The 24,254-nt window shown below is 53.0% G+C and overlaps 1 protein-coding gene across 2 annotated transcripts in view; it reads right to left on the bottom strand.

Annotated features, from left to right (window-relative positions):
* Positions 1–5,546: 5,546 nt before the first annotated feature.
* ZBTB40 (zinc finger and BTB domain containing 40) overlaps positions 5,547–24,254 on the bottom strand; it is a 37,585-nt gene continuing 18,877 nt past the window's right edge. For both annotated transcript variants that reach the window (XM_008057652.2, XM_008057651.2), the window contains 13 exons: positions 23,213–23,405; positions 21,375–21,511; positions 20,784–20,985; positions 20,313–20,446; positions 18,694–18,862; positions 17,597–18,064; positions 16,689–16,895; positions 13,258–13,422; positions 10,716–10,930; positions 9,406–9,568; positions 8,743–8,829; positions 7,350–7,576; positions 5,547–5,751 (listed from right to left, as the gene is read on the bottom strand). In XM_008057652.2, the coding sequence (XP_008055843.1) occupies positions 5,557–5,751; positions 7,350–7,576; positions 8,743–8,829; positions 9,406–9,568; positions 10,716–10,930; positions 13,258–13,422; positions 16,689–16,895; positions 17,597–18,064; positions 18,694–18,862; positions 20,313–20,446; positions 20,784–20,985; positions 21,375–21,511; positions 23,213–23,405 (2,562 nt within the window). In that variant the 3' untranslated portion in view covers positions 5,547–5,556. The remainder of the gene's footprint in view (positions 5,752–7,349; positions 7,577–8,742; positions 8,830–9,405; positions 9,569–10,715; positions 10,931–13,257; positions 13,423–16,688; positions 16,896–17,596; positions 18,065–18,693; positions 18,863–20,312; positions 20,447–20,783; positions 20,986–21,374; positions 21,512–23,212; positions 23,406–24,254) is intronic.

A 24,254-nucleotide genomic window follows, 5' to 3' on the forward strand; every position in this document is an offset into this window, starting at 1 on the left:
TGGCCCAGTGCTGGACTTCCCTGCCACAAGGCTGCAGACCTGGGGGAAAGAAGACGGAGTGTCCATTCGTGGGAAGCAGCTCACACAGACCTGTGGGGCCAAGCTGGGAACTGGAAGCCGCTCCTCTCCCCCTCAAAGCAGCAGCCGCTGAATGCCCTGCCCAATCATGTGGAGAAGACACTGATGACTTGGCCTGGGACCTACACTGGGGTAGTCCCGGGTGACAGGGCAAAAGACGGGACAGGTGCACGAGAACATTCCTGAGAACGCGAGCGCGGCTTCCAGGCCCATGTCTGGTCGCCTTCTTCGTCTCCCAACAGAGAGAGGAGACCCAGGTCAGGGCGAGGCCTCCCGGAGCCCAGGCTCCTCTTCCGCCACCCGCCACACCTTGCCCATGGGGCGAGACGAGCAATGAACCCTGAAGACACTGGGGGCAGCTGTCCCTTGCTCCAGCTGTGCTCCCACCTGATACTCCGAGGCCTGTATGGTGTCTCCCCTCTGCGGTGGTGCCAAGGGCTTGGGAGTCCCTGCTCCCGCCCTGGGAGGCACTGTCCGTTCGGTCTGGGACAGGTGCTCTGGGTTAGCGTTAGTGCAACCCAGAATGCAGACTCTCACCTTGGTCCCTGAACCCTGCAGGGGGGCCCAGGTGCTCTGTCCTGGTGCACACCAGGGGCCTTCCTCTCCAGCCTTCCTCTGCCCCCAAGCACTTTTAAAACATGATAAACATTCTGGAGGCATTTCACAATATCACTGTCAGGAAGAACCTGTCCAAGCGCATTGTCAGTGGAGCTGGGAGCTGAGCCCACGGCTTCCCTGTGCTACTGGGCCCCTGCAGCCAGCCACCTGGTTCAGGCGGAGACTGCTGATCCCCAGGGAACCCCGGCCACGTCCTCTTCCTCTGCTCAGTCCTGACTGATCGGCAGCAGCACTTCACCTCTGCACACACGCACACTCACAGCTCACGATGACCCCTTGCAGCTGCATGGGACACTCAGGACTACTACCCAAATATGACACGGACAGCCCCAGCCTCTCTCGAAAGACAGCGTTCAGGCAGGGGGCATTCCTTCATAAGGCATTTGTGGGCTTGGGACAGGGATGGCTCAGGAGAGGGGGCACAGAGCCTCCTTCCCACCCACCCCCCGCCCCACCTTCCCAGCCTCAGGACCGGCCTCCATGCCAGGGGCTGCAGGATCTGATAAGCCGCCCTAGCCAACCTGAAGGCTCCTCCCTCAGAGATGACGCACCTCCCATGTGTGCGTCTCCCTCTCTTGTGCCAGCTGCCAGCAATGTGACATTTTCAGAGGTTCAATGGGAAAGGGTTCTGCTTATTTGTAGCTGTCTGCTCAGCACTTTGTGCTCTGGGGGCAGCAGAGAATCAAGAGATAAATGAAGTGGTGGGTGTTATCAGGATCCCAAGGGATTCAGGAGGAAGAAGAGACACGCAAAGGTACAGCAATGAACTTGGTACCAGAGAATGCAGGGCATGGGGTTTGTATGCAAAAACTTTATTAACAAAACCAAGCCTTTTCTACTCTAAATTCATTAAAACTGGGCTTTTAATCATACAATTCTGCAGGGCAAGTACAATCATTTCCCCATTTTACAGAAGGGAGCTCAGAGCGTATCTGACCCAAGGTCACACAGTGCAGAGCTAGAGGTGCCCAAGTGGCACATCAGAGCCATGCCCTGAAATGCACCCACACTCCCTCCCTGGGAAGAGTAAAGATTTAGGGAAGAGCGCTTCTCCCCCGAGGCCATGCTAGTGCAGCCATACCCAATGGTCCCTGGAAACTAGGCCCATCAAGCTGCACCCACGTGACACCTGCCAGAACAAAGAGGAAGACAGGTCCACGACATGCCATGTGGAAGTCAGGCAGCGTGATGTTTCCCAAAGCACATTCTTCATTTACATAGGTTAGTGCAAGTGGAACAGGACCAAGGTTTGTAATCCAATTTACACAGTGTCACGTGGGGGCCAGTTCCACATGTGGGGCCACAGAGGTGAAAGCCTGAGTGTCTGGCCTTGGCACGGAAAGTGCTAGACATTCCCACAACCTGGAAGCAACCTAAAGCAGCCCAGAGAGCGACGTGTCCCAGCAACGGAGTCGCAATCCAGACAGCATCACTCCCTCCCAGCCGAGGGCTGATGGCCCAGGCATGGATCCAGCCGTGCTCTGAGTGTCTGGTCTGGGACCTGCCAGGCCCACGGCTTCCATGGCAACACAAGAGATCAGCTGGCCCCTGACACTCCCTTCAACCTGAACATCTCTTTGCCGCCATTTTCTTCTTGGCTCCCAAGCCTCCTGGGACACGCTGGGCTGAGGGAACAGGTGCTACCCTTTCCTTCGCGAGGGCTGATGAGGACAGCCCGTGTCTCTCTACACTGTCCCACTGTCCAGTCCGCTGCACGCAGGCAGCAGTTCCCTCCAGCCCTCAGTCCACATCCAGTTCTCAAGCCATGAGACTTAGAGGCACGCTCCCCCATCAGCATGACTTCAGCCTGTGGGGCCTGCATGTCAACAGCCCAGGATGAGGGAGGACACCTTAGGCCCTCACCCGCCCTCCATTCTGACGCCCCACCCGCCTGAGCCGTGTGCAGCGAGCAGATACCTTGTCTCCCACTTAGCTGTCTCCCTGACTGGACCTCATCTCATCTCCAGGCCCTGACTGTCGCTCTGGCCCCTGGCAGTAAGCAGACGTGCCTCTTGTGGTCAGCGGCAAGTTGGAATGCTTCCTCTGGGAGGCCTTAATCACAGAGAAGCCAGTGCTCACACTGCAGGCCCTGGAACTCATTGGGTTTCTGAACACTGAGGACCAAGACAGAAGACACAGGCTTCATGAGATGTACAGTAAAGGCCTTTGCTAGTGCCCCTGCGGTCCCAGGCTCTGCTCACTTGACGTGGACAGTGCGAGTCCTGTCTTCCCACGGTGATCCTGGTTCTCGGAGCCCCCTATCTGCCATCTCACCTAGGACGGGCACATCCTACTCTGTAACCGAGCCCAGAATGCCCACAGAATTGGACTCCAGTGTGGAACTCAAGTTCTGGGAGCTGGGTCTGGGGACCCACTGAACAGATCCATGTGTTCCCAGAGGATTAGACCCCTCCACACCAGAGGCCACAAGGACAGCATCTCACAGGAATAAGGCAAGCAATGCCAGGGCCATGATGGAAGCAAGTGATGTGGACCAAGGAGACCACATTCACAATGTCCTCTGGGGCAGCAGCTCAGGTCTCCTGGGTAGAAGTGGGAGAAAGAAAAAAATATCCGAGTGGAGTTGGAAATTCCTCCTACCATAAAACCCATGCCTGGGCTTCTCAAGGAGAACTGTGCCGACGCATGGGCGGCCAACACAAAAGGCCATTCGGAGCAGATGCCCAGTTCAGGATAGGCTTCTCTTCACTCCTAGGACTAGTGCTGGGCTCTTGCCTCCCGCTGTGTGCCAAGGGTGAGAAGACACCGATGGGCCCTAGCAGCAAGTCCCATGCTCCGTCCAGCAAGCTGCAAGTCTGCTGATTCTGAAGAAAGTGAGTGATTTGTCACAGGCTGGGTCCCCATCAGAAGCTTGAGGACAGGCTGCTCAGTGTTTGGAAGGTTCTGACACTTGGGTTCAACACGTACAGCTCTTTATTCAGAAGGCTTTAAAAAAAATCCCTTTCCCCTGCAGGAACTCGGCAACTGACTTCTTACTTTGCTTCTTGGCTAGAAGACATCTTAGCGACTCACTGCAGTTCCCAGCCACATACCATGGCTCGTGTGGAGCTGTGAGCTCACCCACTGGGCTCTGCACCAACACCACTGTACTGCCTCTCAGTGGCTTCCTCTGGTGCCAAGAGGAAACTTGGTGCCATGGTGCCACCTGCAGAACGAGAGCACTCCTGGTCCGGCAGCTCAGGGACTGAGAAGGCAGGGCCAGCCCCGGGAGACACAGTGAGGCCTTACATGGAGGCCAAGTCTTAAGGGTTTGAGCACCATCTTCTGGTCAGTTTCTGGCTTCTGAGACCGACTCTGCTTTAGAAACATCACTCATTTCAGAACAGGAAGAGCCCTGAACTGATAAACTCATGTGTGCTGACAGGACAGGAGGCAAAGCCCACGGGCTGGGGTGAGCCGGTAGAGCTGCAGAGGGACTTTCCACACCAGGCCCATCCTGACGGCCAGCCGGCGAATGCCCTGGTCAGCGGCTCTGCCTCCTGCCCTTCCGGCGGTGTCTGACCTAATCGTGTGGCAGCAATAGAAGCACTAGCCCTGACCACACACACTAGACGCCTGCTCTGCCCATGGTGATGGGGGACGTGGGGGGGGGCCTGTCCTCACCAGTGTGCCAGGTGGAGAGCAAGCAAATCGGTGCTGCCTCACAGGCTAAGCCACACAGTATGGCAGGAAGCCTAGCAGGCGTGCAAACGTCGACCCGCATGCTCCAACCTCTTGGCACTGAAGGCAGAGAAGATAAATGCTAGCCATTCTCTCCAAACGGCAGGAACCTACATCCATCTAATTGCACTTCATAATGGATTCCACAAACCATTAATTATCAGATTATAGTTTAGGAACTCAAGATAAAAAAGCTTTGTGAAATTCAGACTCCAAAGGATCTGACCTGCAGGAGGGGTGTGGCTGGGGAAGCTGACAGCAGGTGCTCCCAAGGCATGGGTGCTGATGGCTGCGGCAGAGCCAGGGCCGTGCTGCTCCTCCCTGGGCTGACAGGACAGCCAGCCTGGCGCTGCCACGCCATCTGCCACATGATCCAGACGGGGTGAGCGAGGCCGCCAGGTTGGGCCCGAGTTCTGGCCTCTGACTAGGGAAGGGGATGAAGTCCACCTGGAGCAGCTGGGGACCCAGGCTCAGTGAGGAACTCCAGGAAGGGTGTCCTGGAAGGCAGAGACGGACGCCTCACACGAAACGCTGCCAGCAAACTCCCCAAGGCTTTGTTCTGGGAAGAGCTGGCTTACTGATGGGGACCTGCATGGAAATGAGGGCCACCTGTCCTCCACTGGGGGTGCTGGGCATGGCCCTTGATGCAGGGGAACCTGGGCAGAGAATGACAGGAGCAGGGAGAGGGGCCACGTGTGCTCAAGGCTGGGGTCTCTGAAAGATCTGCAGGTACTTCTCTCATCTCTAAATGGCCAGACACACGGGCAGCGTCTGCAGCCCTACTCTGCGGCCAAGGCCTGTCTAGCTGCCATTCTGCCCACTGAGGGCTGCCAGCATGCCGCACCTCCCAGGCAGCCCCGGGCACCAGTTTGTAGCCCACTGCTCCTTCAGACTCTGTCTCCGCCATCCTTCACTCGGGGATTGACAGCATCATGGAGGCCAAAGCAGCTGGCCTGTGGGGAAGGAGGCCCGCCTGCCCTGAGGACGGTGGTGTCGATGGCTCAGACATCCTCAGTCCTGTGCGAATGATGACACTCCCGCCTGGTTTCCAAGTGAGACTCTCGGTCGGTGCTGAGCTGAGGTGCCCACCATGCAGGGCAGCCAGGGTCAGAGGGCCAGGGGCACTGCAGAGCGTCCTCTCAGCATGGATGTGGGAACCCCTCACCACGTGAGCGGCGCTCACTTGGCCTCACCACAGATCAGGGTCACAGTGCCATCCAGCAAGTCCTCCACAGTCACCGCCACGAGCTCAGAGCTGGTCTGGGTGGCCTGGGAATCTGGCAACGTCACAAACACCTGTGACCCAGCCAGCTGCGTCTCCTCCAGAGTGATCACCTGCTCTGTTGGGGCCACGGGTGCTGGGGCCTGGATCACCTGAAAGGGAAAGGCATGAGGAAAGGCTGGGCCTACTTGCGGCCAGTGCCCCAGATTTACATGGCTCTGTCTCCTGCTGTAATGATGGTATTTACGTCTTCACCTGAGGAGAGCAATTACATGTGCCTAATAGGAAGAGGCAAGCCCACACGCCTGCGATGCAAAAGAGGAGGCAGGCAGACAATTCCAATAACTCTGTGCACTCGATTGCTGTAATTTCTCCCAGTACGCCATCTCGGGGTGCCCGGGCTCTGTGATTACACGCCAGCAAGCACTGGCTCAGTTTCTCTCCTGGGATTTCCCATCTCAAGGATGACACTGTAGGTGAGTGCCATGTGAGACGGGGGTGGGCCTTGTGCCTGAGCACGGAATAGGAGCAGGGGTACCAGCATCCCAGGCATGCCAGGGTGGGTCTCTAGCCCTCTGCCAAGCTGAGCACCTTCCTGCAGGCTGCATGGCTCAAGAGCCTGGGAAGAAGAAGAGTGACAAACTGTGATGCCACTAACTCACTTGCACCAGGTGGCAGGCAGGTGCCCTTTCAAGTCCGCAGCCTGTGAGAGAGGACCTTCTGTCTCAGGGAGAGCGCCTCTGTGGTTAGCACACCCAGCTCCTGCCTGACCTCCACGTGATGCTTCTGACTTGTGGACCCCAGAATGGCTTGATGCCCTTGAATTTTAACAACATGTCCCAGAGGGCACAACCGCCTCACTCCTGAGAGTGACCAGGAGTGGAGGGCAGGCAAGTGAGGATGCCAGGCCCAGCTGCTCCTATACCAGCATGTGTGAGATTACCTGTGTTACTCAGCATACGATTGTCTAGGACAGGAGCATTCCAACTGCTGCTCTTTTTCTTTTAGGAACAGAACCCTGTCCCCCAAAGGACACATATGGCAGCAGGAGTGTGCCGAGGTCATGCCCACCTGATCTCCTCTGGCCCCAGAGGCCTGTGAGAACATGGTTCATGAATGTCTGACCCTTGGAATGAGACAGTGGGACAGCCCAACAGACTAATGCCTCAGCCAGCTAATAGTTCCTCTCTAGCCTGTTACAAGATACAACCAACAGGCCTGAGTCCCAATCCTCTTCTGCCTGCCCTCTCTGAAGGAGACGGGAAGGAGAGCAGAAGAGAATCCAGGAAACAAAGGCTGAACTGAAAAACATCAGGCAGGTGTTCACCCAGGTAAAGGTGAGGCTGACATGTGCGATGTGTGACCTGCCCAGGGGCTGCCCATGAGTTTCATGCAAGGAGGTTGGGTGGGGAAGGCTCCTGCCCACAAGGAGCTCGTCCGCCTCCCCCAAGGTTTCCCTAACTCCCCTCATGCCCCACAGGGCTCCTCAGAGGGTGGGAAGCAGGGAATTGGGATGAGAAGTCAGGGTTGTTCCTCCTCTGGAGACTCTTGGTCCAGGCTCCCTCTACTAGGGGCTACTTTACAGGTGGCCACCAGCAGACTCGAGTTTTCTGTTCTGTTTGGTAAGAGGCCCAGAGAGTCCCTACAAGATCCCCAAAGAGCAGGAGTGGGTGATGTGACAGAGTCCCCCGTCCCCCCAAAGGCCAAGGAGCCCGGGTTAGCACTCCTGCAGCGGAGGGCCCAGAATCACCTGCACCACCTGCGAGGCTGCTGCCTGGGTTTCAGCGCCCATTGCCTTGGGATGCTCAGACTCCAAGTGACTGTCCAGCTGGGCCTGGGAGGTGAAGAGCTCCCCGCAGAGCTCACACGGGAAGGTGCTCTCTGACTGCTTGAAGTGCTCCGTGGTGACATGGTGCTGCAGTGCCCCTGGGAAGCGGAAAGTGGCCACGCAGTAAAGGCACCTGAATGGCTGGGACCCTGTGGGGGGAGAAAGAAGAGCAGGCTGTGGGTGAACGGCCGAGGGCAGCAAGAGTGGGGAAGTGGCAGCAGGGAGCAGTGAGGCCCAGGCAGGAGGCAGAGCCAGGTGTTGTGGGATCTGAAGCTGATACCATTTGGAGGCCTTCTCTAAGAAAAGTCAGGTAAAATGACAAACGCAGAAGCTGGCGCAGAGCCTGACCCTGCAGCTCCATCGGCACGGGGTTCGGGCCATGGCTTCTCGGTTGAAGCCCATCGCTCATCCAGCTGCAGGCGAGGCTGCTGACGACACTCTGGTTCATCAGCTCCAGGAAGGACATTTGAGCATCTGTGGAGTAGGCTCAATGGCACCTTACGACTGCTGTGGGCTAGGCGCGTTGGTTGCAACTGTCAGTGCACACACCACCAACACCAAAGTGGCAGCACCAAGACTTGCAGAATGAGTGTCCAGGGTGGGGAAGAAAACGCCGAGGACAAGGGCAACATCTCTCACCCCGGCAGCCAGCGGTTTAGAGGGGAGGAAGGGCGTGATGAGAGCGTAGCTGCATTCCCAAAGCGGGAGGTAGAAGTACACTAGCTTCGCAGGAAGCTCCAGAGCCCAAAGGTAGCAGCCTTCAGCATTCGATGCACCTTATACCAGTATTCATTGCTCCCTCGCCAGTGCTCCCGACAACAGGGTAAACACCAGAAACATGCACACTGACAGCTGGAGTGGAATGTCCCTCGGAGAAACTGGACTCTGCCCTTAATTTATTTCTCATATGTTCCTTTTTATAAGCACACAAGAGTGAATGATGTGATAAAAATCTAAGTCAAATTAAGTGCAAAACAGCACTGTGAATAGCCTACAAATTCTAAGTGAAAGAAAGCACAGTTTAATTGGCAGCAGCTCTCCTATCCCAATGGTTCATTAAAACAGTTCATCTATAACTGACATTTGAGATGTGAGGCATGGCAGTAACTGCAACAATGCCGCCAACGCCTTAGAGACGCTCACAGGTGCCAGGCCTTCCATTTGTGCATCCCTCTCTGAGGCAGGCACTGCAGCTATCCCTGTATTACAGATGAAGAAACAGAGGCACAAGGCAGGGAAGTGACCAGCCCAGGCCACACAGCTGCGAGTGGCAGGGACAAGGGTCCAGGCTGGAGCATGCTGGGCAGGCACTGACCTGAATGCTGACACTTGATGTGGATCTGCAGCAGCGCGGGTGTGGGAAAGAGTTCCTTACACTGCTCACATTCATGGAACTTCATATCTGTGAGGCACAAGGAAGGAGGTGTGGGCAAGACCAGAGGATGGCTGCAGGGCTGGGTGGGGTGACAGCTATCCCTAGAGAGCATCCACCAAGTGCAGGCACCCAACACTCGGGCATGTTTGCACAAGCAGCGGCAAGGAGCGCCGGCTCTGAATTCAGGTTGCCTGGATGTCAAGAGAGTGGCTGAGAAGGGACGAGAACACACACACCCAGTGCTGAGTGTGGGGCCTGCGCCAGGACTGCTCTGTGACTGACAGCTGCCGTGAGCATCCCCACACTGACCTGCAAGGCAGGGTTTACTAGCTGCCATCCGAAGAAAAGGGGCAGACTTGGAAAGAGTGGTCACGTGTCGTGGTCATGCAGCCACTAAGCCCTGGAAGAGGATCTCCACCTAGCCCACCTCCCACCAAAGCCCACCTCCCACCAAAGCCCACCTCCCACCAAAGCCTTCCCCTGTGGCGACTAGCTTCCACTTGGGGGCGATTGGAGCCTGCTGCTCTGGTTTCCAGGTGTGAGGAGCACTCCACCAGCTCCACACCGCACACACCCTCTCCAGCCGCAGCACCCGACCCTCACCTGCGTGCTCCGCTTTGATGTGCTTCTTGTGCTCGATGGTGTTGGGAAAGGTTTTGTCACAGGAGCTGCACTGGAGTGATGAGAACTTGGAAGAGCGATGGTTCTGAGCAGCAAACACATCGGGGTGGTGGGTCCGATTGTGGTACCACAGGCCAGATAGTTGCTGCAAGGAATTTGGTAAATGTTAGGTCTCAGAAAGTTCTACAAGCTAGAGAGCTCAGGAGGCCCTCAGGAGAGGGAACACATTTTGGGGCAGCCTCTGGGTCTAGCACCACACTCTCACCTATCACTTGGGTCACAGAACTGAGTGTGGACGTGTGGAGAGGCTGGTGTTTGTGGGAACACGGCAAGAGTGACTCCACGGAGGCCCCCGCAGGGCAGAGTTTAGTCGAGCCCCCGAAGACTCGCTCCTCACAAGCCAGGAGGTGCTGGGATTTTCCCAGCAAGGGGGATGTGCAGGCACAGTGGAGTGAAAAGACTAACCACTCAATGGGTAGATGGAAGGGCCAGGATTCAAACCCTGGCCTTCCGACTGAAGACCTGTGCTCTCCACCACGAGCCGCATCACACTGCTTCCCAGGAGTGGGGCGCAGCAAAGCACCTGCCGGGGGTGTCTGCTGTCCTGCCCCACAAGCCAGTGTCCTTCTCCATCCCAGGTTCCCTCTCCCTACAGCTGTATGGTATCCTAGACCTCAAGCCCAGGACTTAGTTCTGTCACCCTCATGTGACGGCACCAGGCTTGGAACAAAGTGAGCTCTTGATTCTCACAGAGATGAAATTAGCTGTTCTTTGTCTATAGCCAAACCTCATAGATGCCAGCAAGGTCCATTCTTTTCTCTGCGGTTTTAGAGTTCTGAAAGACGTTATTTCTTTTTTAGTTCTTTATTGGGTTTCACTTTAATTACACACCAAATACTAAGGTAAAAAAGCCAAGCCCTTCCCTGGGAGTTAAAAAACCAAGCAATAATTGTGCTAAGCGAGGTAATTCCAGATAGTGACACAGTTCCCATAGTCCTCTCGTGCCTGGCCACATAGGTCAGCAGCTTCTAGCGGACACAAGTGTCCAAGGGAAAAGCAGCATTTAGTTCACCATGAGGCTGAGATCCAGGAGAGGCGTAGAGACTCTACTCCAAAGACAAGCCCCCCCCGCCCCTGGTTCCGGGCTCCTGGAGAGTCGCAACTGCACTCTTCACAAGAAGCAGCCCACTGCCACCTCCCGGACATAAGATACAATCCGCAGACCACGTGCATGGGACCCAGGAAGCCCACAGGGAGAGTGGCAGGGCAAGAAGTCTGCGGCACCGGCTCACCTGGTAGGCCTTGTTGCAGATCCCACAGCTGAAGGGCTTGCCCCCAACGTGAGTCACCACGTGCCGCTCCAGCATGGATGGCGCACTGAAGATCTTCCCACACGTGGGGCAGGGGTGGTACTCCTTGGAGTGCACCTCATGGATGTGCTTGCGGTGGTCCTGCAATGTGGGGAAGCTCATCCTGCACTTCTTACAGTCGTAGGGGTCTTCTATGTCTAGTTTCACATGGGACATCATGAAAGGAAGAGCCAAGGGAAAAGCACCAGAGGCACAATCAGTGGCATGCTGATCTGAGCGCTGCAACAGAAGACAGACTCAGGTGACAGCCAAGGAGCAGAATCATGCACTGTCACCCAACTGACCCACCTCACCTGAGGGGCACCCTCGGGGTTTCTGCAACAGACAGCTCACCCAGTTCCTCACTGTCCCTCTTACAAGTCAGGTCACACTCTACTACTTTCCAGGGAGTGTCACCATGTGTGTCCTGTTTGAGGTGAGCGTTTTTGCACTTTCTCTCCCCCATAGACACCCAGAGCCTCACTACTCCCTCTGTCATCAACAGCACAACTGGAGGAACACGTCCTGCTCTCCACTTTGGATTCAACAATAAAAACATATGAATAGATAATGTTTTAAGTGCTCTACATATACTAACACACTCCCTCCATTAACCTTATGGGTAGGTTCTATTACCGTCCCCATTTGACAGATGAGGAAAATCAAGGTTTACATCAGTATCTTGCCTAAGGGACTAGGAATGGGTAATAATCCCGGCTCTCACCACAAATCCATGCTCTGTGCAGCATGCTTAATTGGCTATACCAGCTCTTCAGTGAGACTCCAAAAATAAGCACTAGCAATAATAAAGAATCCATGTACCAACGTATGGCAGGAAATAGAAATCAAAATGTTTTAGTAAAATCCCTTGCTCACAAGAAAGAACCAACCCATGAGTCAATCTAATGCATGCATTGATTCAGATCAATTTGGAAATTCCGACATGTAGCAGCGTTTGACATCATTAACTAGTTTTTCCTGTGGACACGAGCTCTTAAACCTCAGCTTTACACAGTCTTCTAAGACTCCTTGATGCAGCTTTCCACAAGCAATGATGTAGTCCTGAGACAGGCAAGAAACGAAGAGGGGCCTGAGTGAAGTAGGGGGCCCAGACACCAAGCCCACCATACAGGGTACAGTCTAGGGTATGGCAAAGGATTCTGTGTCCTCTCCATTCTGAAAATTAATCATGTCTTCTCCTTTCTGGACTCCCCACGCAATGCTACTGGGAAAAGATGACCACAGCAAAATGTCATTTAAAGAGGTCAAAGGGACATCAAAATTCTGGCACTGGATCCCAGCCACATCTCATTTATCTGGAAGTCTACTGCAACTGGATTTTTTGGGCGGCCTTGTAAACTCTGTGTGGGGAGTTTATATTCCTCCTGCCTCACCTGGTGTCCAGACACATGCTGAGACACAGGAGGTCTGGCAAACTCCCACTGGCTGGCTGATGACAGATGTAGATGCAGTTCCATAAAGCACGTCTGTGAGACGCTGTATTTGCCAACAACTAGGACTGGTATGTCGGGAGGGTGGAGGAGAAAGGAGGGACATGACAAGGAAACAGGATGAGCTTGGAAGATGACAAAGGGCAGCTGGGGGGTGCTCTTGCCACCTACAATAATATCTGGTATGTACTGGGTATTTTCTGTGTCAGGCGTGGAGCTTCACTCTTTACATGTGGCCTCACTTAATCCTAACCACCATCCACGGTGATGGTGGTCTCATTTGCTCTAGTTTACAGAAGGGACGGAAGAGGCTCAGAACAGTAAAGAAACGTGTTTAAGCTCTCAAGGAAGTGGAGGGCCAAGATTCCAATCCCCACTTGTGTGACTCGGAGGTCCGGCTGTGCCATGCTGATGACACTCCCACTGCAATGAGGGGGCTGGAGAGGACAATGTGGCCAAATGCCACACTGCAACTTTTAAGTGTCTTATGGAGTCACAGAAGTCTCTCCTTCCTATGTGTGTGTGTGCATGCGTGCATGTGTGTTGACTGAAAGTGTTTTAGTCTGTGTCAGTTCTAGCAGAAGGGCAGAAAGATGGGGGCAGACCCTACTCAGGGAGTGAAGTCCAGCCACACTGGAAAGAGGACACTGGGGAGGATGCCAGGCAGGAGCCACTGTGATGGTAGACGTTAGCTCAGAAGGGGTCGGGTTGCTCCTGTGGGAAGACAGCTCGAGGATGGACTCATGGAAACACCCAGTGCACTGTGAGTCATCAGTGGGAGGCTCTCTCCTTATACACATTTGCCTCTGTCGGTTAAACGGTGCCGGGTAGGCTGGAAAGGAAGAAAGGGAACAGCCTGGCCAGAAAGAAGCATCACACAGGGTATGCTGAAATCCTCCTGAGACAGGACAAAGGGACAAGGTAGGGGGAGGCGCTGAGGGCCAGGTGCGGGGAGGGCATCTCTGCTGCAGTGACTCCAGGCCTCCCAGTGCCTGCCTACCCAAGTGCTCGCCACCCAGGGGCTCTGTACATACTGTGAAATGTGTGCAGGTGGATGGAGAGGCCATTGGCTTGCCGGAAGCCCTTGCCACAGTCCCTGCAGACATACGGCTTGTCCCCGGTGTGGGTCCTCACGTGGCGTGACAGCTCAATGGACTGGGCGAACACTGCGTCGCAGTACTGGCATGCATACATCTTCCCTGCAGCACACACGAGCTGATTAGAGCCAGCCCTAAACGTTTATGGCACTCCTACAAGCAAAATTGCATTCTAAGGCATGTTTCAGGGAAATATCATCTGGGAGACGACATGAAAACATCAGGCCATCTGCAACACGTTGGGTAAGATCTGAGCCGACTCGTCACACGGCACCCCCCAAGCACAGCCGCTCACAGGTGGTATGGCGCAGTGGACGGGGGGGCGGAGCTCTTGCCACACAAGAGGCCATCTGCTCATCTGCCATGAGTGCCGAAGGGCCTCCCACTCAGCAGCCAAATCCCCTGTGTGTCCAGAAACCTGTGTGTTTAGACCCCTCACAGCATGTAAAGTGTGGACTCGCAACAGCCCATGAAGGCAAGAAATGTGGACAAGAGAAGAAGACAGCCTCTTCCATGACTTGCTGTCAAATTACTACACATCCCTTGGCTTCTCAATTTTCTCACACACATAATGAGAATATAAGGACCGACCACCGAGAGGATTAGGGAACACAGGTGAAGAACAAGCCTGGAAAACTGGTGTTTGCAAAAGGGGTTGGATCTATGGAACCCCGAATTCCCGTGCAGGCAATCACGGAGGCACCAGAACCCTGGATCCAGGGCCCACAACTAGAACATCAGTCTTGTGTTCACTCTTCACATAGTGGGCTTCAAAGTAAGATTCTATTTGAAAAAAGGGTTTCTTGAGAGTTGAAACTGCTGAGGGGCCTGGGCCTAGTCCTTGGCCCTCTCAATCCTCAATGTCTGGATGACCCCACCTCAGGGCCTTACATATCCCCCCATGACAGAAAGTCCCATGCTGAACCCTCCAGCATCCCAGACCTCTGACTCCCTGCTTTCCATCTCTCCACTGGAGGTCTAACAGGTGTCTCACGTTGACCATGGCCAAGCAGAGCTCCCAATGCCGACCCCACCACTGCACGCCGACCCTACCACTACACACCCAACCATGCACACATGGTCATTTCCCCCGAGTCACAGCAGCCCCACTCACTTGCTTGGGACACTTCCTTTCTTCCCTCTCATTCGACCTCTAATCCACCCTGTCACCTACACTTTCAAAAACAGATCCCAAAACTTGAGCACTTGTACAACCCCACATACACAGCTCTGCTGAAACCCTGCCCCTCTAACTGGACCACTGCAACCTCCTCCTGCCTCCCTGGCTGTCTTACTCTATTACAGCTTATTGTTCACAGGGGCTAGGATCAACTTTTAAAAACGTAAATCAGGTCCTGTCACTCCTCTGCTCAAACCCTTCTGTGGCTTCCGATGGTAGGCAGAATAGCCCCCAAAGATGTCCACATCCTAATCTCTGAAACCTGTGAATATGCTACCTCCCATAGCAAAAGGACTTTGTAGATGTGACTGAATTAAGGATGTGATGGGGAGACGACCCTGGATTATTTAGGAGGGCCCAATGTCATCACAAGGATCCTTAGAAGAGGGACAAAAGAGTCAAAGAAGAAGGCAGGGTGGCAGGAGAAGCCGAAGCCAGAGCAGTATGGCCAGGAGCCAAGGAAAGGGGCAGCCTCTAGCTGGTGGAAAGGCAAGGAATGTTCTCTGCCTGAGAGTCTCCACAGGAGGATAACTCTGCTGAAACCTCGATTTTAGCCTCACAAGACCCACTTTGGACTGCTAACCTCCAGAACAGTAAAATCACACATCTGTGTTGTTTGAAGCCACTATCTGTGGCGTTTTGCTACAGCAGCAACAGAAACTAACATACTTCCCATAAAGCCCAGGAGTCCCAAGCGAGGCATGAGGTCCACTGAGACCCAGCCCTGGGTGACCTCTCTGGCTTCCTCTCCACGACCGTCCATGGACTCTGCTTTAGTCCCTTCTGGTTCTCTACAGTCTCATGAGCAGGTAGAACTCAGTCCCACTTGGTGAGGGCTCTCCATGGGTGATGTTCTTCTTCTCTCACTCCATTCAGGTTTCTGCACTGCCAGTGCCATCCCAGGGCCTTCTCTGATGGCTAAGCAGTGCCCGCCCCAGCCCACCATCCCCCAACATGCTTCTTCTGACTTCATACTGTACCTGCATTTGTTCACTGTCAGTTCTACCTGCTGGAACATAAGCTGCTTGAGAGCAGGGCATACGTATTACCATATCCCCAGGTCTGCAACATGCCTAGGACATTAACTCACTCGGCAAACACTTACCGAGGGCACACTGTTGCCAAGTACTGTTCGAAGGCCCGTGGATAAAGCAGGGGGGAAAAAAGCCTAACAGCTCAACCTCTGCAAAGCCCTCGTTCTGACGGGGAGACTAAGCATAAGCAGAGTCGATCTCTGAGGGAGACACTATACCACGTGACAGGTACTATGGGAGAAAAATAATGCAGGGAAGCTGGGTGGGCACTGAGCCTGTCACAGGGTGGTCAGGAGGGGACTCACAGAAAAGGTGGTGCAGGGCAAGGACTGCAGGTGAGGTAGAGAGATGTGGGGACGTCTGAGGGAAGCGTCTCGAGCAAGGAGAAGGACAGAGATGAGGCCCGACCAGGAGGTGCCAATGGGGAGTCAGAGAGGAAGCAGGGACTCGACCATGGAGGTCCTGGCAGGCTGGCAGAAGGGCTCTAGATTCACACAGATGAGGAGAAAAGCCACTGCCGAGTTCTGAGCAGAGAAGTGGCCTGATGTGGTTCTATTTTATCGAAGGAAATGGTGAGAGCAAGGTTTCGCAACAGTTTCAAGACTACTGTGTCAATCGGGCGAGATGATGGTTGCATTACTTTTTATACGTAAGTGTTCCAGATGATACGCAGCCTCCTCCAAGAAGCCTTCCCTGGTGCCTCTTCCCCTCCAACTCCTCCACATCACCCTGGTCTTATTTCATATTACCCCACCAGTCACCTGCATGGTAACTGTCCACATTTCCCTCCATCCCCTGGGCTGTGAGCTACATGAGCACAGGAATCTCAGTTCAGTTGCTCCACGCCTGGCACTGCCGATCCATAGCAGGTGCTCAGTCAAGGTCAACTCCACCTCAGAGCTCAAGGGAGCCCAGCTTCCTGTAAATTCCATACCTATGAAGTCATATTACATCAGCCAGCCTTCCCTAGAAGTCTCTTGGTAAGCATTTGCATGCCTGCGCCAGATGTGCTCCTAGTCATCTGCCTAGAGACTCTGAGTTCTGTCTTTAACTTACTTGAGAGTGGTGTCACCCCTAGTTCCAAGTGCATTTAGGCATTTAGGCAGCTCCCATGGCGAAGTCTGCAGGAGAATGAAGAGCCTCCTGGGCCTTACCTTCCGAGTGCTTCTTCTTGGTGTGGTAGGCCAGGGCAGAGGCCTGTGTGAAGGTCATGAGGCAGTGCTTGCACATGAACGGGCGGTCCCCGGTGTGGAGGCGAAGGTGGTTCTTCAGGGTGGAATTGGCTGCAAACTTGGCTCCACACTCTTCACAGGAGAAAGGCTTCTCGTCAAAGTGCTCTGTCAGCTTGTGGTACTGCATGCCTAGGGGAGCCAGGCCGGAGACAGGAAGAGACACTGCCAGTCAGTGTTAGGGATCCAGCAGGAGGATGCCAAGAGCCTCTCAGGTCAAGCCTCCAGAGGAGGCACAGCACAAACCCCAAATGTTGGCCATGCTGCTCCTCTGCCCACCAACCAGCGACCCAAAGGCAGCTGACCTCACGCATGGGGGTTTAACTTCCCCATCCCTTCCTCTCTTATATAGGACCTCGCCACCCAGAAACAAGGAGACAAAACTGTTATGTTTCCTTAGGTTTATCTGCCATCTGAATCAAGGGAAAACAGTTCTGACTACACATCCCATGGCTTCCATGACTCTTGTTTATTGTCAAGAAAAACGTGGAAACGCAAGGCTGGCATTAAGCAACTGGTTATTATTATAAATAACAACAGCTGTTAAGTCGCCATGTACCAGGTCGACTGCAGGCATCATACTAGGTGTCAGCTCTGCTTCCTTAAACCTTCCACACAATCCCAAGACATAAGTGGCACCAGGTACCTACTGAACAGATTCGGGAAGTCCAGGCTGGGAAGCTGGTTCCAAAGCCCAGGCTCTGCCACGACACCACACCGCCTCTATGGGGACCTGCTCTGCTTCAAAGCCTCCCCTCTCCTCGTTGCACACAGCCAGGGGCAGGGCCCGGATTCCGCGCACCAGCACCCAGCAGTCTTGCCCTCTAGAGTACCTGAGGCGTGGGCAAACTCTCTTCCACAGAGGTCGCATGTCACTGGAAGCCTCTTCTTCTTCTTCTTGGGGGCGTCAGGCTCTCCGCCCGAGCTGTGGGCCTCCAGCTGGTGCTTCTCCAGCTCCTTCTTGGAGTCCTTGGTCTCGCTACACTCCTTGCATTGCACCTGCTTGCTCTTGGCCACCCGGCAGCGCTTCATGTGCACCTTGAGGCGGCAGTAGAAGTGGAAGCTCTTGTCACAGGCCTTGCAGATGAAGCTTTTCTTGGCAGAGTCCGGGGAGGCAGATGTGTCTGTCTCTTGTTGTCCCGGCAGGGTACCCGGCTCTCCTTGGCCATTCTGGTTTCCAGCCCGGCAGTCTTCTTCAGTCGGCTTGGCTGCCTGTGTCTCTTCCTTGCCACTGGCTTCGAGGCGAAACGGGTGACTCACCTTCCACATCCCCGCCTCATCATTGGCCTTGGTGAGGATACCTGCAGGGGCGAGACCTCACGGCTCTGGAAGCCTGTTTCTACTCAGCTTCATGACTTCTCTAGCACGCTTCTTAGAGGAGATTAGAGACTCCTTGGGAGCCTTAAAAACACAGAAGTATCATCACTGTCATCTTTACTTTCCAAGGAACACAAAGAGCATCATGTTACATTTATGTCTCGTGACTTCACAGGAGTCGAGAGCATGTAAAACGCATGCTTGCCGGGCTCGGTGGCTCAGCCTGTAATCCTGCGCCTTTGGGAGGCGAGGTGAGTGGATTGCCTGAGCCCACGGGTTCGAGACATGCCTGGGTAGTGAGACCTCATCTCTACAATAAATCAAAAAAAAAAAAATCAGCCGGGCATGGTAGCGCATGTCTGCAATTCCGGCTACTCGGAAGGCTGAGGCGGAAGGATCTCCGGAGCCCAGCAGGTCGAGGCTGTGATGGCCAGGAGCGGCCACTGCATTCCAGTCTGGGTGACAGAGTGAGACTCCAGCGCAAAAAACAAAAAACAAAAAAAACCCCACATGCCTTAAGGGTGTGACAAACTCAGAGAGGAATGCCGCCTCTTTCCTTTAATAAAGACACAACCTGAGGTCTGCCAGGACCCCAGCCCACCCCGTGTCTTACCAGCACATGCCAGCTCCTGCATGACAGGCTGCAGGCCTGAGAAAGAACTGTGGACCCTGCACAGGAGGTGGCATATCTCGAAGGCCGAGACAGCTTTCTCAGTGGCTCTGTCCCTCGCTGCTCTCAGGGAAGCTCCAGGGCTGGCTGAATCTGAGGAACTGCTCAGAATCTAAAGGAACACATGAGACCAAGGTGGGGAGGTTCTCCATGGTTTCCAACTTTCAAAAAAAGCTAATTCCAGAAGGCGTTGCTCCACTTATAAGTAGTTTATGCTTCTTATGATACAGGTAGTGAGAACCCTATTTTCCCAAGAACAGAAAAGCTAACAAAATAAAAAAAGGAAGCACATCTCAAGATAAACAAAGCTATAGGATGTGGGTGATGTGTCTGTCATGAAACTCGGATCATTTTCATAATATATTATTGTCTCAATGTCTGGAAGTAATTCAGCAAGATCAGTAACTTTGTATTTTGAGATACTTAGATGTACCCTTTTAAATGTCATTTTCTTTCATAAAGAAACTCAGTGTTTCAAAGAAGGTTCAAATAGAAGCTTTAAAGAGGCCAAGAATATTATTTCAAAGCCATCCTCTTTCAGAGCGTAAGAGCTATCAGCAGAAAGAGTCAGTACACTGAGAAAATAAAGCTAAACCATCCACAGATGGCCAAATGGAATTTTCATTTTGGAAGATACTTTATTTCTGCTCTTTTCAAGTCTATCTAAATAAACCTGATGTCCCTGGAGGCAGGAATGAGACTAATTAGTGAGGCTAAAACTGATCAACTGCAGAAGCCCCATCTCTGAAGTGTGTGGCATGCTGGAGAGCCTAGCAGCTGAATCTCTCCTCTGAAGCCCCCCAGAAATATGTGCCATCTTCTTCCCATCTGAGAGGCAGACCAACGTGTGGCTGTCACCTGCACGAATAGAGTTAGAAGCCAGGCCTCCACATGCCCTCCAGGTCCACGCGGATCACAAGGACACCACAGGTGAACTACAGGGTAATGTTATGCTTCTTCTGACTCTTCCCCACACAGGATGCCCACGATCCTGGAATGGAGATAAGTGAGCTCCCCCAGTGCCCACCTGGCACTCTTGGGATCCTGGTCACACTGTGGGAAGCCTTAGAGAAAATGAGCTGGCACTATCTTGCCAGCCCATATGGTTAGAAGCTTTGTTCTATGTTTACCTTGGCTCTTTCTGGAAGCCAGAATAGAACATGTAACAGGACCAGTTTTACTTTCCTTCATCTGAGAGAAGTTGCTTCCTAGAGTAGGTAAGAGAACAGCATCACGGTTCCCTTGATGTGTATCCAGGTTTGGACAAATGGAATAAAGCTGGGTTTGAGTCACAAGAACCACCCTGGCTTCATCGTGTACCTGCGGAGCACCCTGGACATGAAACAGAACCAACCCCGGAGCCTGAGCTCTCCTGTCTACAACCTCACATGCCACGTAGAGCTGGAAGGACTGCAAGAGCACAAGTCTTAAAAGCACTAGCTTGGCACAGGGCTGGGCACAAAGCAGGTCCTCTACAGATGCTGGCTCCGCCCTAAGGAATGAAGACTGCCCAGGCATCAACCCTAAAACCCTCCGGAATTCGAGCTGTTTCATTCCCACACCTCTTTCACGGTCTCGGCCAGATGCTCCTCCTCTGAGGTGAAGCACTTGAGCTCAGTCCTCTGCTGGATGGCCTCTGTGACCAACTTGCGATGCCTCAGGAGTGTTTCTAAAGCAGCATTTTCTGGGGTGGTCACTGAAAGAAAGGGGGATCGAACCTCATCAATGAAACAACGGGCGCCATCTTTTCCTTCACCTTCCTCAACTCAACTCCTCACAATGAGAACACGCTTCATCCATCTCCCATCTGTGGCAGGGAGTGAGGAAAGTGGCAACACAGCACTGTCATTAGGACGATCATAAACACGAGCTCAGAATAATCACTGCATCTGGTTTTAAAAAGGTTTACAAACTCTTGTGTCCTTGAGCAAAACAGCCAGTCCTAACACCCTAATGGCAGGGATGTGAGTGACAACCATGAGTGAGCTCTTTCCACTTTCTGGGAAGCCCCTGACAGAAGACTGGTGACCCACCTGCCTGGAAGAAAGCGTCGGCCCCAGGCTCTCTGCGTATCTCCTCCAGGAGCAAGTCCAACGGGCAGGTCTTTGTCTCCTGAGCCACCAGCAGCAGTTGCCAAATGGCTGTTGCAGGGAGAGTCTGCTTTTCTAGAACTGCTGACAGCAGGGAACTGAAACCACCTGAGCCAGAGTCATGTTTCACAAGCTTCTCCATGACCTTCAAGAGGCAGCACAGACACGTGTGTTAGAGACGTTCTGGCCGCTGGCCCCGCGGCAGAGCTGCAAGTGTGGGCACTGGGCTACAGTGAGCATCTTTCCGGGAAGGAGCTCTCCAACACCCTTCACCTCTCCCCCCGACAGCACTCCTATTCATGACAAAGACAGCGCTCTTGCTCCCGCCTTTCCTTATTACACAGAAACGACAACTGCCCTACTTGTTGCTCAGCCTTAGCAAGAGTCACCTTCGATGTCTTCTCTACCCAGCAACCCTCAACATGGCTGTGTGTGTATGTTTACAGAAAACATAAATACACGTGCGTATACATTTGTGTTTTTCCCTCCTCTCTCATTTTACCCCCACTCCCCTAGTCGCTCTTCCTCTCTTACCTCTCTTTCTCCAGGGGCCAGACTCGTCATGTGTGAGATTGTCTTTAGTAACATCTGGTTGTCTGTGAAAATCTCAGAGAGGTTTTCGTGGTATCGTTTCAATAGCTCAGTCCCATAATCATCAGGGCTTGGCTGAACTGTAAGGATATTAGCGAACAGTGACGTTTGATGCACCAAAACCTCCTAAAAGGACGACAGGGATGAGAGGACGAGGGAGTGCGAGTGGCCAGCACAAGAGCTCTGTGTCCTTGGCAGAGCTGAGCCCAGCTCCTGGTCAGGGCCTCAGACACACCTCAGGCGTCTTGGCTGCACTTAACACTTGACGCTGTGGGGTCAGAAACCCACGAGCACTCAGAGTCAGTGCCTGGTGGTGGAAGCGAGCGTCTGCTCCACGGGAGGGTAATGAGAAGGCTGCACTCGTGAGGGATGCAGATGTACAGATTCGAGGGGTGCTACTCATCAGGCTCGAGGGGAGGAGCTCGTGGCAGCCCAAGATGCATGCAGGCGCGGGTCGAGGCTGCGCAGGACGCTGGCCACGGCCACTCTCGGTCTCTGCCTTTGATCCCCCCACCCGGCAGGTTCTCTCTTCTAAGAGGTCATCGTTACTCGAAAGTAAAGAACGATCAGGACAACCAGGCACTTCCTCTGCTTTGTGGATATTTAAAAACGTATTCTGCTCTTCAGCCTAGTAACTCCACTTCTGGAAATTATCTAAAGGCAAAAAACTATGTACAAAGCCAACTGTGGAAGCACAATCTGTGGTGGTGACGATGAAGATGAAGACGTGAACCACCAGTCCTTGCTGGGTGCCTGAGTGCCACACACTGTGCTGTGTCCACACGTGCTCCCTCACAGTAGCCACAAAAAGGAACACGACAGCTACCCTTCGTATCCCGTGTCGCAGAGAAAACGTGATTCAGAAAGGTTTAGTCACTTGCTCAGGATCACACGGCGACAGAATGGCGAAAGGCTGCGGTGCAAGCACCACGCCACACGCGCCCTAGAAGAAGGGCATGAGTGAGACCCCACACGCATTCTCATGTGGAAAACCGCATGGCCTGCAAAACCCAGGGTCACCGGGGCCTTTACGAAATGTGGGGGAGGACACTATACTGTGAAACGGGGGACCATGAAGTTATAAACTGCAGTAGTATCTCAACATGATGCAAATCATACATCAAAGATGTCTGCGTTAATCCTGGCACATTTGAGGGGTCGAATTTTAAGCTGTCATTTTCTTTATTTTTGTCGTTGTCCATATTATTTTTAAAAGTCAGAAGAGAGCGCTCCCATTTGCCAAGTATCCTTTTTCTGAAAACCATCTCAGTCCCAATGCCTGGGACAGAGGTGAACTGCTCAAGCTGGGTTATCTTTCTCAGGAATGACATAGGAACTCATTTCCCCAAGCTGAAGGGACACATGAGTAGCTGGTCTGGGGGATGGTGAAAACCAGCACTCTAGTGGAAAGCGGAGGCTGAGTCTCCCGCTCTTGCTCATATCTGCCAACGAAGCTTGTCAGAACATCCTGCGCCCTGTGAGTATGTCCGCTCCACTGGCTTCACGGGTGGTCCCGGGCGGCCCTGGGAAAGCTGTTGTTCCTTAGTAAGCCCTGGACCACAGGAACCCCACGGGGGAGCTTAGCCGAGAGAAGGCACTCTGAGATTCCAGATCTTAACTCCAGAGAGACTGAGAGTCATTGATTTATGACAGCTAGTTTCTGTTTTGCAGTGACATTTCTTAACGTTATCTTATCTCCCAGCAAGGAGCTAACAGGGTGTTTGGGCTACAATTTTCTGTAGGAGAGGTTCCAGTCCAGAGAGTCAACAATTAACTAATACCTGTGGTGCTTGGCAAAGTGGCTAATTTCTGCAAATTCTCCAGCAGAAGGCCCAAGTTTGGGAAAGTCATCTTCACAGCCTGGAGGAGTTTTACCAAACTCTCAGCAGTCAGGGTCTTCTCTTCAGTCATTCTGTGCAACAGATTTTCTACTGTCTCCTTGGGTGTTCCACCCTCGCAGCAATTCAGAATCACCTGCAGTGGCAAGCAATCAACCAGACACCAGTTACCGACAATTCAGCATTTATCGGACACGCCACTAGAAAGCCTAGCAAGATGGCATTATAATACGCCCTGCCTCCAAGTCTGCCTCTGCTGGGCTCCAGTGTTACTTTTTCCATTTCTTCCTTACTCTGTTTCAATAAAAATCCAAAACATTCTCCAAACCAGTAACTCTTTGAAAATCTCTCTTTCTCAATTGCAGGTCTGTGTGTATTCTCTGCCTCCAACAGCCTGCATCTTGTGAAAACATCCCTAACCAGGCCCGTACAACACAGCAAGTAGCCCATGGGCTAACCAGGTTCTTCAGATTTAGTTTGTTCTAAGATTGAGAAACAGACTGGCAATTAAATGATACACTGTGTCTCAGTAAAGTTCATAATACTGGTTTAGGTTGTGATTTCAGAGCGATTTGGTTACCCCATTTTACCTTATTTGCATAATAATATGAATACTCAGATAATTTGTGCATTACTCTATGAACTCCAGAATGAGAGCTCTACATACAGTGCCTCTCTGGATCGTCTTTCTTGTGAATGCTAATTACCCATTCCTCTCATTCTCAGTGGCCACACACAGCAGCTCCAACTATCATTCAACAGTCTCACTCTCTGTTCTTCCTTGAAGTACTAGAAGATTTTTTAAGTCAAAAGGGCACAGAGCTCCAGCAAAAGGTTGAAAATAAAACACGTGACAGATACTTTACAGATAGTTCCATATTACAATAGAACCGTATCTTAATGGTCTGCGACGCAGTGTGCACGACTTAGCTCTTATGGAACTGATAAAGCAGAGGATTATTTCAATACTGCAATCTACAGATTC

This window comes from Carlito syrichta, unplaced genomic scaffold (genome assembly GCF_000164805.1).
Source record: "Carlito syrichta isolate Samal-C Ts95f unplaced genomic scaffold, Tarsius_syrichta-2.0.1 Scaffold303101, whole genome shotgun sequence".
NCBI classification, from domain to species: domain Eukaryota; kingdom Metazoa; phylum Chordata; class Mammalia; order Primates; family Tarsiidae; genus Carlito; species Carlito syrichta.